Source organism: Bos grunniens, chromosome 26, assembly GCF_055505025.1.
Source record: "Bos grunniens cultivar Pamir isolate PY7600 chromosome 26, Bosgru_T2T1.0, whole genome shotgun sequence".
Lineage (NCBI taxonomy): Eukaryota > Metazoa > Chordata > Mammalia > Artiodactyla > Bovidae > Bos > Bos grunniens.
Window position 1 is genome coordinate 15,892,693 of NC_141190.1, and position 15,017 is coordinate 15,907,709.

Sequence of the window (15,017 nt, forward strand, 5' to 3'; positions counted from 1 at the left end):
AAATGGCAACCCACTCCAGTGTTCTTGCCTGGAGAATCCCAGGGACAGAGGAGCCTAGTGGGCTGCTGTCTATGGGGTCGCACAGAGTCAGACATGACTGAAGCGATGCAGCAGCAGCAGCAGCAGCATGGAATTTTATAGATGAAAAGGGATTATATGAATTACCTTTCAGCTGCATTTTAAAGGTGAAGCGAACAGGGAGGTTAATCCCATTGCAAAGCATTGATGGAGCTGGAGCTTCAATTCAGTCTCTTGGCAGGTCCTTCATTTCCTAATACTAAACTGGCTTAAAAACAACAACATTTTTCTCATGAGAAAGTAATGCGTCAAGCTTCCCTGGCCTGGTTTCAGTGGACGCCCCTCTCTGCATCTACAGGTGAGCTCCTGGGTGACGTGGCTGATCCTCGCGGCGGGCTCCATGGAAGAGAAGCGGGAAGTCTTCTCGTACTTGGTTCATGTGGCCAAATGCTGCTGGAACATGGGCAACTACAATGCTGTCATGGAGTTCTTGGCCGGCCTCAGGTATGGGCAGTGGAATATGGTTATCTGGGGTTTCCTTTTAACAGCTGAATGGCACTGAATTAATTGTCCAGGTAACCATATTTGGAGAAGGCAATGGCACCCCACTCTGGTACTCTTGCCTGGAAAATCCCATGGACGGAGGAGCCTGGTAGGCTGTAGTCCATGGGGTCGCGAAGAGTCGGACACAACTGAGCGACTTCATGTTCACTTTTCACTTTCATGCATTGGAGAAGGAAATGGCAACCCACTCCAGTGTTCTTGCCTGGAGAATCCCAGGGACGGGGGAGCCTGGTGAGCTGCTGTCTATGGGGTCGCACAGAGTTGGACACGACTGAAGCGACTTAGTAACAGCAGGCAATTGGTACTGACTATATGGGGGAAATATATTAACCTGTGTTAGTGCCACAATTCCTGTTCCTCAGAGGTGCTGCAGAATTAAGCAGGCATGATCTTACTCCGCTGTGTCTGCCCTGACCCCATGCTCTTGGGCAGGCTGAGTGTCTGATTGCTTAACTCTGTCAACACCATCACTGACCCCCCTTTCCCCTTCCTGCCATGTGTGCCCCACTGTTACCTGTCTCTTCCCAGATCTGCCTTACAAATTACCCAGCACTGTAAGCTGCCAACCACTGACTGCCCTCACCAATGACAGTGGCTTATGTTGATAATGATATCACTGAATAATGTTAGCTGTCATTTTTATTGAACACTTACTACATGTCAAGCACTGGACTAAGCGTGTTCCATGCATTAAAACTTTCGATTGTCAGAACAATTTTTTGAGGTACATACTATTATTATTTCCACACCGGATGAAAGAAGAAACGTCTAAGATAAGAAGAAATTAAGTCACTCACCCAAGGTCACCTGGTGTGGCCAGGATGTGAATGGAGGCCACCTTGATTTCAGAGCCTGTGCTCTTAACTTCTGGAAAATCCCATGGATGGAGGAGCCTGGTGGGCTGCCGTCTATGGGGTCACACAGAGTCGGACATGACTGAAGCGACTTAGCAGCAGCAGCAGCAGCCCTTAACTTCTATGATATCTTCCTCTTACACCTTCTCCATCAAGCTAATAATAAGATCAGCATTCTATCATTAAAGCCTCCAGCTGTATTCCCTTTAAGCATCAGTTACCCTGCATGAAATAGCTGCTCCTCACTCTTGTGGTGGCAGTGTGGTATGAGGAAGAAGAGGATAAATGGTGGAGTTAGAATAACAGGGAATCAAATCCTGGCTCCCCTGTGGAACAGCTGTGTGATCTAGTTACTTGACCTCATTAAGCTTCAGTTTCTTCATCTGCAAATGGGGGCAATAATAAAAAGCACCTATCCCTTTGCATAGGATTTAATGAGACAGTGTAAAGTGTTGAGTATGTGCGTCTGGCATGTAGTAAGGCTCAAAAAGAGAACTTGTCATTGCTGTTGTTGTTGTCTAAGATTCATCTTCCCAATGAAGATCTATAAATAGATCTCGCTTCATAACATTTCAAGGTTTTTCTTTGCTTCTCCAGGCCTGACATAGGGGTTCAGGATTGGGGGTGGAGAGGAAAATTTTTAGTTGGAAATTTTTTCGTCCTTTTGAACTTTCTCAACTAAGAATAAACTCACATGATCATGTCCTTGGCATTTAAAATGGTCGTACAAATGCACTAAGCATGGCTCAAAAGAAGGAAAAATAGAAAAGCACTGGGTGAAGAAAAGGCTATATGCAGGTGATTTGGTTCTCTTTGTGATAAATTTTCTACAATCTGCGCTACTTTTCTTTTTTAATATTATTTATTTGGCTGCACAAGATCTTAGTTGTAGCATGCAGGATCGTTCATTGTGGTGTGCTGGCTTCTCTCTAGTTGCAACATGCAGGCTTAGTTACCCCACAGCATGTGGGATCTTAGTTGCCCAAGCAGGGATCAAACCCACGTCCCCTGCATTGGAAGGCAGATTCTTAACTGCTGGACCACCAGGGAAGTCCCTGCATTATTTTTCTTTAAAAAAATAGAGATCATATACTGATAAAATAGTCCTGTTTTAATGATGCTTGGGCTTCCCTGGTGGCTCAGCAGTAAAGAGTCCACCAGCAATGCAGGAGATACAAGAGATCCCTGGGTGTGGAAGATCCCCCGAAAGAGGAGATGACAACCCTCTCGAGTATTCTTGCTGGGAAAATCCCACAGATGGAAGAACCTGGTGGGCTACAGACCCTCTTGTGGGCTAGGGCTGCAAAGAGTCGGACTGACTGAGCAACTAAGCACGAACATACAATGGTGCTTATCCTTCCGTGGTTGACTGGCAAACTGGTGCTGACTGTTGTCTGGGGACCTCGAGTCCTCTCTTCTGGGTGTCACCATCCTCACAGCATGGCAGCTGGCTCCCTCCAAAGTGAACAATCCAAAAGAACAAGGCAGGGACTTCACTGGTGGTCCAGGGGTTAAGAACCTGCCTGCCAAGGCAGCGGACATGGGTTTGATCCTTGGTCTGGGAACTAAGATCCTACCTGCCAGTGGGCAGCTGAGCCCATGCACCACACCTGTTGAACCCTTGCACTCTGGAGCCCGTGCACCGCAACTACTGAACCCCTGAGCCCAATTACTGAAACCCATTGCCTAGAGCCTGTGCTCTGCAACAAGGCAAACCACTGCAGCGAGAAGCCTGCACACCACACCTGGGGAGTAGCCCCACAACTAGAGGAAGCCTGCACACAGCAATAAAGACCCAGTGCTGCCAAAAATGAATAAATAAATAGAAATAAATAAATAGAAAGAGCAAGACAGAAGCTTCGGTGCTTTTTACGTCCTGGCCTCAGGAGTCACACACTGTCCACTTCTGCCGTATTATACTGATCATGTAGGACCAGCACTGGCTCACTGTGGGTGGGGACCACACCGCAGCAGGAAGTGTGGATCTTTGGAGGCCATCTTGGAGGTTGGCTGCCACGTACCATATATTAGCAAGTCTCTTGATGCAAAAAATAGCCTCATAATGACCAATGGAGGCCTTGGGGAAATGTGACTTTTAGACCCAACTTAGTTTAAATTCAAAATCCAAGAAGTCCATGTGAAAGTGAAAGTTGCTCAGTCATGTCTGACTCTTTGCAACCCCATGGGCTGTAGTCCATGGAATTCTCCAGGCCAAAATACTGGAGTGGGTAGCCTTTCCCTTCTCCAGATCTTCCCAATGCAGGGATTGAACCCAGGTCTCCTGCATTGCAGGTGAATTCTTTACCAGCTGAGACACAGAGGAAGTCTATAGAGCCAGGTAATTCTTTCTTAGATGAGAAATAATGTCAAAGCAGCTAAACCTTACCACTGATTCCTGGCCACCCCAAACCCATTGCCACCTAGTTTCACACTCCTATATTTGGCTTAAGGCTGAATTAGTCTTTACAAATAGATGGGTAAAACTACCAGGTTTAATAGTTCGTCAGCCAGAACAGTAGATACAGGAGGTAAGTTACTAGATGTCCTCATGATGGAATGATTGTGGAAGAAGAGCTCACATGTGCACTTTCAAGTTTGAAAGTATTTAGATTACAAGTAATTGAACTGCATCAAGATAACTGAATTTTTTTAATTTTTAAAACAATTAGAGGAGAAGGGGGCACAACCTTATTGTGAAGTGACTGCTTTCCTGTCACCTTTGTACATTTGGCTTCCTCAAACTAAATTCTCAGCTGCTTATAGGAAACGAGTAGAAGTACAAAGATTTACAGGCAGCAATATTTACTCAGTTTTAATGTCAATATAAAATAACCCAAATGTCAAGGACACCTCGATTTTAAAATAATAAAATAAAATAACCCAATGAACAATAATAGAAAAATGAAGGCAATAACATGATGCATCCACATACTGGAGTATTATTTAATCACCAAAAACAATGTTTATAATAATTTTAATGTCATAGGACATACAATGTATACATACAATATATAAAACTACCTGGGAACAAAGCTGTCCATACTTAATAACTTCAGCAATATTTATACAACAAAATGTATAAAATATTTAGACCAGACAGACACAAATAGGATAAGTACTGGAAGGAAATATTCCTACTGTTGTCTGTGGTTGGAAGAGCCGTGAGTGGATTTTCTATATTTTTGGTATTTTTGAGATCATCTACAATGGGCATACCTTTTTAATCATGAAAAGAAGTAAAGTTTCTTTTTTAAAAGCATCAGTTCTCAGTCTAACAAAACACCACTGCTCTTTACTAAGGTTTGTCTCTTGCCCCACCCACATATCATGACTCCTGAAAAAAAAGGATGATCAGATAATGAGAACCAAGTCTCATTCATGTGTTCACTTCATTTATTTAAACCTCCATTCCATGCCCCCAGATGGATTCTCACCACCTTATAAGGAACTGGTTGTAGGACAAGTCGAACCCAGTGGGGTGAAATCAGGAGACAATTTATTTTTCTGACCTCACTGTCTTTCAAACCTGCCAACTGGCTGTTTTCCCCCGAACTCTGGACTGTACCGTGGGCCCCCCGTGTCTTTCCCGGTCACTTGTGTAGTTAGTAAGCCGTCTCCTTCGCCTATGCCCTTGAGCGCTAGTGACCCCCAGAATCGTATGGCAGTGCCACACGATGGTTGTGGCAGGTTGCCCTCAGTGTGACACCATTTGTATAAAGTCTAAAATGCACAAACAATTGTACAAACTGCTTAGCAGTATCTGCCCAGGTTGAGAAAGTATGAGGAAGTGTCAGGGAAGGAGCGCAATAAAGTTGCAGACGTGGTCCCTGGCGGTGAGGAAGGGAGGGGGGTGTGTCCACGGAGGAGTTCTGGGGCCTCAGCCATATTATCAATGCTTTATTTTTTTAAACTGAGAGGTTGATGCGTGAGTGTGTGTCGTGTTGTACTTTTTGATGTCTTTTGGATGTCTTAGGTATTACCTAATGATTTTTTAATCCAGTCTGATATAAATCAGAGCTTCAAGTTTTCATTTAAAACTTCAAAAAAGAAGTAAAGGGACTTCCCTGATGGTCCAGTGGTTAGCACTCCACACTTCCACTGCTTGGGACATGGGTTCAATCCCTGGTCAGGAAACTGAGATTCTGTATGCCACACTCCTGCTGCTGCAAAGTCACTTCAGTCGTGTCTGACTCTTTGTGACCCCATGGACTGTATCCCGCCAGGCTCCTCTGTCCATGAGATTCTCCAGGCAAGAACACTGGAGTGGGTTGTCATGCCCTCCTCCAGGGGATCTTCCCAACCCAGGGATCAAACCTGTGTCTCTGATGTCTCCTGCACTGGCAGGCAGGTTGGTTCTTTACCACTAGTGCCACCTGGGAAGGAAGAAAAAACAAAGAAAAGCTTCACCCTTTCCCCAGTTTCACAGCCCTACCAGTCTCAGAAAGCTGCAGTAGGGTGGGAAGATATAATTTATCTTTCTGTCCCTCTGTCTCTAGCTCAGGGTTCCTGCAGAAAACATGGGCAGGATAGGAGAGAAGAAGGGAGGAGGGGTAAAGGGAGCCAGTCTAACTTGACTGGGGCCACTGTGATCTGGCTTTGGTGACCTCACAGAGAGCCATGTGGGGTGTTTTCAGGGTCACTTCCTACTTACCTGCCCTGCTGCTGCTAAGTTGCCTCAGTCGTGTCCAACTCTGTGCGACCCCATAGATGGCAGCCCAGCAGGCTCCCCCATTCCTGGGATTCTCCAGGCAAGAACACTGGAGTGGGTTGCCATTTCCCTCTCCAGTGCATAAAAGTGAAAAGTGAAAGTGAAGTCGCTCAGTCGTGTCTGACTCTTAGCGACACCACGGACTGCAGCCTACTAGGCTCCTCCGTCCTAACTCCCCCCAATTTCTGTCCGAAAGCAACCCCCTGTACCATCACCTGGAGAGGGGTGGTACACCCCCAGCCTGGCCCACTACTCAGTCCTCCCTCACAGCATCTAGTTCTGAAAGGCCTACCCTTACAGACTCTTTCCACTAGGGCCCCCTTATTTGGAGGGAAGCCTTTCAAGATAACTCAAGCCCTGCTGCCTCTCAGGGTCCATTCCAGACTCAAAGAAAGCCCCAGCACTTTGCCCACCCAGGCTCTAGAGATGCAAAGCTCACTCACCGGATCCTTCCCCCTCACTAGCCATCCCGCGGCCCCAGCCAGCCTCTCGTCCTTACACTTTCCCAGGAAGTCACACACCAGGCAGTCCACATGATCAACAAGCTGCCAGGACATGGGCCAGCCTCTCCATGAAGTTCCCTGAAGCCCCTGAACTTGGGGAGATCTCCTCCTTCTCACTTACCATGTCCTGACAGCCCTCTGCAAAGAAGTCCCCGCTTGGCTGCTCAGACCCAGCTCTCTGTTGATGCACGGTGGGAAACCTCTGCAGGGAGAACACTCTGAGTCTCCTGGTGACAACACGCTGCCTCACTTCAGAAGGTGGGGTTCAATGTCAGCTGTTGTTCTTAGCAGCAATTTAAACATAGGAAGACTCTCATTTAACATCCTGTTCTGCAAATAATACTTTAAGATAAGATCTCTCAAGACAGGCCAGTGACTTAATGTCAGTTGAAGAAATTCAATAGGAGAGGCCAAAACAGGCTTTGTGGGCGTCACTGCAGGACTGGCCTCATCCGGTTATGTTTAAAAGATCAAGAGGAGTGGATGGAACACATTTTCTGTGACTGATCCTCCATGAATATTTGTAAAAACCATATTACCCATCAGGTTTCCCTTTTGGGAAACCAGAATAAGTTCAGTGCCCACCTTCTGAATTTAACTCCCCCACAATGTGTGTTTTTGTATATATCTCTGTTTAATTCCGTGTTTCAATTTATTAAAGTAATATTCACATCATTTGGGGAAGTAGGTGGCAATGTGAATCCCGAATAAATATTAAAACAGAAAGAAAACATAAGCAGAAATGAATTTCATACAGAATTTAAGCTGTTTACTGTAAACGATATTATTTCCCCTTTGGCCTAAAAACAATGTCCCTGACTTGCCATAGGTCAAGAAAAGTTTTAAAAATGTGGCAGTTTATGGACCAGTCTGATCTGGAGACCATGAGGAGCCTGAAGGACGCCATGGCCCAGCACGAGTCTTCCTGCGAGTACAGGAAGGTGGTGACCCGAGCGCTGCACATCCCCGGCTGCAAGGTGGTTCCCTTCTGCGGGGTGTTTCTGAAGGAGCTCTGTGAGGTGCTGGACGGAGCCTCTGGCCTCATGAAGCTTTGCCCGAGGTACAATTCGCAGGAAGAAACTCTGGAGGTGAGACCTTTTAAAACTCTCATGATCTGAAGAGTCATTGTTGCCTCCTGGCTTGTCACACACTGAAGCCAGAAGAGAGACATCTCTGAGGCCAGGGTTATCCATTGTCACAGTTGCGTTGACTAACAGATCCTTGGGGGCTGCCCTGGTGGCTCAGACGGTAAAGAATCTGCCGGCAATGCAGGAGACCTGGGTTCGATTCCTAGATTGGGAAGATCCCCTGGAGAAGGGAATGGCAACCCACTCCAGTATTGTTGTCTGGAGAATTCCATGGACAGAGGAGCCTGGCAGGCTACAGCCCATGGGGTCACAAAGAGTCGGACATGACTGAGCAGCTGACAGTTTCACTTTCACTAGATTGTGAACATTCCAAAGAAAAGAAGGCCAACTACCACTGTTGGGCTTTATATTAAGTTAGCTTTAATGGGGCAACGTACAAATGGTGTTGTTTTTCTTGGTGTTTTTTCTTAAGGTTGATGGGATTTTCCTCTCTTGTTAGGTGCAAATGGGTGAAGGGGATATAAGAAGTCAGATGAGGGTAGTAACTTTTTGGGGTCAGTGGAAGAAAGACTGAGGGGAAGTCAGTGCTGCCTTCTTTTCCTCCATTCTGGGAATCTGGTGTATCCTCCAAGGATGTGCTCTGGGCTCCTGATCATGCTGTCCTCAGCCCATTGCTGCTCATTCCCAACCCCCAGCATGGGAAGGACCACATGAGCTTGGACTCAGAGTGTTGGGCAGTGCAGAGAAGAGGCACTGAGAAACAGAATATACAGACACCTCTCTATATGGTATTTAGAAATGAAAGAAGGGATTGAAAGGTGGGAGACTTTATGGAGAAATTTGAGGAGTCCCATGCCCGGAAGTCCCATACCTAAATCTAAAGTCATTCTCACCATGGTGCCGGCACCCACTGTTGACCTTACACATACACACTCTCCCCCTCTCTCCTTCTCTCTCTCTCTCTCTCACCCTCATTCACACCCCTTCTTGGTGACAGTGGGAAGACTCTCCTAAAACTGCAGCCTCTTCCAGGTCCCCTGGGAGCAAAAGAATTACTTGGTATCAGGGGGACTTAGAGCCCCTGACAGGTGCTGGCAGCATTACTGGCTTCTATCTCCCTGGCTTGTGAGAGGGCCATAAAGTGCAAGGAGGGACTTCCCCAGTGGTTCAGCGGTAAAGAATCTGCCTGCAGTGCAGGAGACGCAAGTTCAATCCCTGGGTTGGGAAGATCCCCTGGCGGAGGAAGTAACTACCCACTCCAATGTTATTGCCTGAAAAAATCCCATGAACAGAGGAGCCTGGCAGGCTACAGCCCATGGGTCAAAAAGAGTCAGACACGACTTAGCGACTAAATAGCCAAAAAAAAGTGAAAGAAATGAAGGGGAAAGCTTAAAGCAAGCCTCCCAAACTGTCCCCGCACTGGCTGCCTCACATCTCAGAAGTAGGGAACTCCATATCTCATGGCCTAGCCATCCCTCTGACCTCTGATGGGAGATACTTCCCTGGTTACAAATACAGACAATAAGAGCTTATAAATCACCAGGAAGCCTCTGTGTTACTGTTAAGATGTATGGGAAATAAAGCAAAATGTCCCCCCTCCTTGATCATTTCCTTGGGCCCCAGTAATTTTATCTGGTTCCATAGAATAATAGATTTCTGTCATGGTTTTTCTCAATTCTCACTACAGGAATAAAATAACTCTGTCCTTCCTCTGTAAAGTGGCTAATCTTCTCCCTAGGGAACCTTGAAATAATATTGCTTTTTGTGTTATAAACTGGAAGTGAAGTGTTGATTCCTAGAGGGACTGAAGTTGTCTTAGTGGAAACAAGAGTAAGTTTTGGTATTTCATGTGGTGAAAGGAAAAAATGTTTTTCCTGGAGGTTGGTTTTCCCCCAATAAAATAGGCACAAATGCCATTATTTATGACTGTTATGATTTTGTTTCTCTAGCCAAGTAGGTTATTTAGATGTAGTATGTGAAGCTGCAATAACAAATCCTCAATATATTTCTCTGTAGTTTGTAGCCGATTATAGTGGACAAGATAATTTCTTACAACGAGTGGGACAGAATGGCTTAAAGAATTCAGAGAAGGAGTCCACTGTCAACAGCATCTTTCAGATCATCAGGAGCTGCAGTCGAAGTCTGGAGACAGAGGAGGAGGACAGCTCCAGTGAAGGGAGCAGCTCAAGGAAAAATTCCCTGAAGGATAAAGCCCGATGGCAGTAAGTTTTACATGGGATGTTTTACATGGGATTTAAAAATTGGGATTCTCATTTCTTCTTTTTCCTACCCCAGTTTGGTTTCAGGTTATAAATAGCATCCATGTACGTGTTAGTTGCCCAGTCCTGTGCAACTCTTTGCAGCCCCATAGACTGTAGCCCAGCTTTCCCGGTGGCTCAGATGCTAAAGCATCTGCCTGCAATGCGGCAGACCCAGATTCGATCCCTGGGTCAGGAAGATCCCCTGGAGAAGGAAATGGCAACCCACTCCAGTACTCTTGCCTGGAAAATGCCATGGACGGAGGAGCCTGGTAGGCTACAGTCCATGGGGTCGCAGAGAATCGGACATGACTGACCGACTTCACTTTCATTTTCAGACTGTAGCCCACCAGGCTCCACTGTCCATGGAATTTCCCAGGCAAGAATACTGGAGTGGGTTGCCATTCCCTTCTCCAATAGTATCCAGAGTATACATTATAAATCAACTATACTTTTATGTGTTTGTGTGTGTGTGTTAGTTGCTCACTTGTGTCCGACTCTTCGCAACCCCATGGACTATAGCCTGCCAGGCTCCTCTGTCCATGGCATTTTCCAAGCAGGAATACTGGAGTGGGCTGCATTTCCTCCTGCAGGGCATCTTCCCAACCCAGGGATTGAACTCCTGTATTTCTTGCCCTGGCAGGCCAACTTTACCACTGTGTCACCTGCGAAGCCACAGTACTTCAATTAAAAAACTAATTTTTAAAAAAGGGTTTATTAGTTACTGGATAAGGCATGGGGCAAATATTAACATTTTTAAATCAAATATACTGATTTAGTGGCAGAGAAGGCAATGGCACCCCACTCCAGTACTCTTGCCTGGAAAATCCCATGGACGGAGGAGCCTGGTAGGCTGCAGTCCATGGGGTCGCTAAGAGTCGGACACGACTGAGCTACTTCACTTTCACTTTTCCCTTTCATACATTGGAGAAGGAAATGGCAATCCACTCCAGTGTTCTTGCCTGGAGAATCCCAGGGACGGGGGAGCCTGGTGGGCTGCCATCTATGGGGTCGCACAGAGTCAGATGCGACTTAGCAGCAGCAGCAGCAGCAGTAGGATTGGAGTCAGTCATACCCAGAAATCAGCACTGTTGCAGCTCCCCTCAACTTTGATGATTCTAAGGCAGCTCATCAATGATTGACAAGCATTGCAGTGCTTCCCGGATCTCACTTTCAGGTGGCATCTGCAGCGTTGTGATTGCTCGGCTGTTTCGATTGCTGTTTATTGACAAGCATTGCAGTCCACCCATGATATGCTTGCTTAGCCCAAGACCAGATGAGAAGTTCAGAAATCAATGGTCTTAGGGTAGGCATTGCATCTCTTGAAGGCCATTTACTCATGGTCATGCCCAACTCAAAGCAGAGTCTGGTCCACCTGGAAGAATCCTTGAGCATGACCCAAAAGCAGAACATTTGCTGGCTTTGACATCTTGGCCACAAAAGGTTCTATTTGTGTGGTATACTCATGAGTCATACCTGGCAGTTGTCTCCCAGTCCTTGTAAGACATCACTGTTTGTTTTGCAAAGTCTTTCCTGGATGCCTGTGTGTATGAGCCTACAGTGGGAAGACAGTGCTTCTGGAAAGTAATTCCTTTGGAACTGTAGTGCTGGATCCTCAGAATCAGTTGTGAACAGAGAAATGAACACCTTGTGCCTGAATCCCAAGTGTTGTTATTAAAGAGATGAACCTATATTCCCAGTTTTTCCAAAGTCTTTGAGCTTTTTTCCAAACCTCATCTCCTAGCTCATTCCCCCATAGGGGATCCAGGTTAGGGATGAACCAATACTGCCCTTACCACGATGTCACATCCCTAAAGCTCAAATTTCACAAGTAGCTTCTACCGATTGTTCTTTTTAAGTTGGTCTCAAGCCAAAATTATTTGAAAGTTTCTCACTAATTTTTGTGATGTTGGTGCCACCATATATAAATAGAGAGAGGACCATCTACAAATAAGCACAGAGGCCTCTCATAGCCCTTAACTCCTTAATCTACGTCTACTTCTGTGTACCTGTCTCTATACATAGGTATCTATGTATATATCTACATCCTCTCACAAAATATTTTGTAGATGCTTATAAGAATAAATGTAAATAATCAAAGAAGGGATTATTAAGGGATTATTATGAAGGGAAAAGGAAAGTAGGATAGGAAAAAATAAAGCGTACAGAAATGTATACTATACAGTCTTTACAGTGACTAAATTTTGTTCTGAGATAGTGACCATAAAAAGGAGGGAATCAGGAGTCACAGTCTTTGTAAGAAAAATCAAACAGATGTTTGGGAGAAGCATACCTGTTCCTCATACTGAGATCTGGCTGAAATTCCTTCCTTAAGTGCTCCAAAAAAGGATACATCATCTCTTAATAGATAAAATTTCATATGATTTTTTTTATAACTCCCTTCACTTGGCGCTGTGTGTGTGTGTGGGTGTATATGTTACTTATAGGTGTTCTAAGAATACTTTTAGGAGTGCTTGTGACTCAGCTGGTAAAGAATCCGCCTGCAGTGCAGCAGACCTGGGTTCAGTCCCTGGGTTGGGAAGATCCCCTGGAGAAGGGAACAGCTACCCACTCCAGAATTCTGACCTGGAGAATTCCATGGACTGTATAGTCCATGGGGTTGCAAAGAGTCGTGGACATGACTTTCACTTCACTTCACTTCACTTTTGGTTGAGACTCAGAGACCAGGCCTCTGGGTTTTTCTTTACCATCTTTTTCCTTTTGACTGGATTTCCTTCAAGTAATAAATTTCATACCACATATCATCACCTCTTTTGAAATCATTGTTTCCAATTCTCTGCTTGTTCCTTTGTCCCCTCACTAATCATTTTATCATCTACATTCTAAGATCACTGCTTTTCTACTTCCCATTTTCTAGACTCCACTTGTAAGCACTCTTAGAAGGGGAAAAGAAGCACAAAATTGCAAATATTTCTTTTACAAAACCTGAGAAGTCAGGTTGAAATCCTCACGTTGAAATTTATGTACCTCAGTACTGGTAAATTTTCTTACCCCACATAATGGCTATTTTGAAAAGAACTACTGATGAGGCTGGGGTGTTTAATAGATGAGGGTGGGGTGTTTAATAGAATTCACTGAAACCAGATCAGCAAGCACTGTTCCTGGGACCATCTGCCAGGACTTGGGAATCCATTTCTGATCCAGAGTCCTGCATTAAAATATCCAGTACAGGGCTGTGTGTGAAAAAGGGATTTCCAGATCTCAAAACCCAAGGGAACTGTGCTTTGTTGTTGATTTGGCTGAAATAAAGACTCTGTAAACAGTAACCTCCAGCCCCTTTCCTATGGCAGCCACCAACCCTGTGAAAATTCCATCAGAGAAAGAAGGGATGATCTCGTGGTCATTTGGTTCACCCAACCTGTAGGGTGCTCTAATAATTCTTCTCAAACATCTCAGCTACTCCTGCCACTCAAAACATTGACAGAAACCCTAGAAAGATGGTCATAAGAGATTCAATACCTCAGCAGGAAAGGAACAGGGTTGAAATAATCTCCAAATGTCAGTGAGATCTTAAGGACATCAACTTATCATCTCCGTGTACAGTTGAGAAAGTGGTGCCTGGAGAGGTGAAGTCGCTTCCTTAAGTGGTGCCTAGCAGACCTGGGTTGTGAGCCTGACCACGTGATCAACTGCAGGGCAGGATCTTTCCTCCTGCAGTGTTGAAGGCACTTCTTGTCACTGTGGAACCCTCGACTTCTTTTTGTTTCTAGTTGCTATAGGTTAGGGACATCTAAACATGGCATCTGGTTCCATCACTTCATGGAAATAGGTGGGGAAACAATGGAAACAGTGTCAGACTTTATTTTTGGGGCTCCAAAATCACTGCAGATGGTGACTGCAGCCATGAAATTAAAAGACGCTTACTCCTTGGAAGGAAAGTTATGTCCAACCTAGATAGCATATTCAAAAGCAGAGACATTACTTTGCCAACAAAGGTCCATCTAGTCAAGGCTATGGTTTTTCCAGTGGTCATGTATGGATGTGAGAGTTGGACTATGAAGAAGGCTGAGTGCCGAAGAATTGATGCTTTTGAACTGTGGTATTGGAGAAGACTCTTGAGAGTCCCTTGGACTGCAAGGAGATCCAACCAGTCCATCCTAAAGGAGATCAGCCCTGGGTGTTCTTTGGAAGGAATGATGCTAAAGCTGAAACTCGAGTACTTTGGCCACCTCATGTGAAGAGTTGACTCATTGGAAAAGACTCTGATGCTGGGAGGGATTGGGGGCAGGAGGAGAAGGGGACAACAGAGGATGAGATGGCTGGATGGCATCACCAACTCAATGGGCATGAGTCTGAGTGAACTCCAGGAGTTGGTGATGGACAGGGAGGCCTGGCGTGCTGCAATTCATGGGGTCGCAAATAGTTGGACACGACTGAGCGACTGAACTGAACTGAACTGAAGTTCTAAAAGTGGTCCAGTTACATTTCATATGACCTATAAAGCTCATTAATAATGACTTTTCAAATTTACCAGTATGAAGAATAAATAAGTTTTGCTTGTGTGAGTGTAAGTCATGAAGGCATAAGAGTAGTGTATGGCACCATTGTAGGAAAATGGAAATTAAGACTATTTAGGTGTATAGAGAAGAGTGTTGGGTGATATAGGAGCCACAAGTTCTTATTATCAATATTGTCCACCCTCTCTAAAATACTGCTTAAAAAGGATTATTCCATTTGGAGAAGTTGGATATAAGCAGATAACAAGTTCAGGCAGAACCTTAGAAGGGAGGCTGTTTGGGATGATTCGGAACTCAAAGCTTGCAGTCACATGGTCTGGGACTGAATGTTGCCCCCATCACTTACTATTTGTGTCACCTGGGTAGGTGACTTAATCTTGCTGTTGGGCTGTGCTTAGTCGTTCAGTCGTGTCTGATTCTTTGCGACCCCATGGACTGTAGCCCACCAGGGTCCTCTGTCCATGGGATTCTCCAGGCAAGAATACTGGAGTGGGTTGCCATGCCCTCCTCCAGGGGATTTTCGCAACCCGGGGATCAAACCCAGGA

General features: G+C 45.4%; 1 protein-coding gene and 1 long non-coding RNA gene across 8 annotated transcripts in view; one reads left to right on the plus strand and one right to left on the minus strand.

Annotated features, from left to right (window-relative positions):
• PLCE1 (phospholipase C epsilon 1) overlaps positions 1-15,017 on the plus strand; it is a 372,153-nt gene that overhangs the window by 265,771 nt on the left and 91,365 nt on the right. For all 6 annotated transcript variants that reach the window (XM_086378753.1, XM_086378751.1, XM_086378754.1 and 3 more), the window contains 3 exons: positions 377-522; positions 7,477-7,735; positions 9,752-9,957. In XM_086378753.1, the coding sequence (XP_086234879.1) occupies positions 377-522; positions 7,477-7,735; positions 9,752-9,957 (611 nt within the window). The remainder of the gene's footprint in view (positions 1-376; positions 523-7,476; positions 7,736-9,751; positions 9,958-15,017) is intronic.
• On the minus strand, positions 4,356-6,958 carry LOC147344078 (uncharacterized). 2 transcript variants are annotated; one of them, XR_015155703.1, is made up of 3 exons: positions 6,769-6,916; positions 6,088-6,216; positions 4,356-5,809 (listed from the first exon to the last, which is right to left on the minus strand). It is a non-coding gene; the product is annotated as an uncharacterized LOC147344078 (long non-coding RNA). The 2 variants fall into 2 exon arrangements; XR_015155702.1 differs by lacking the exon at positions 6,088-6,216 and having other exon boundaries at positions 6,769-6,958.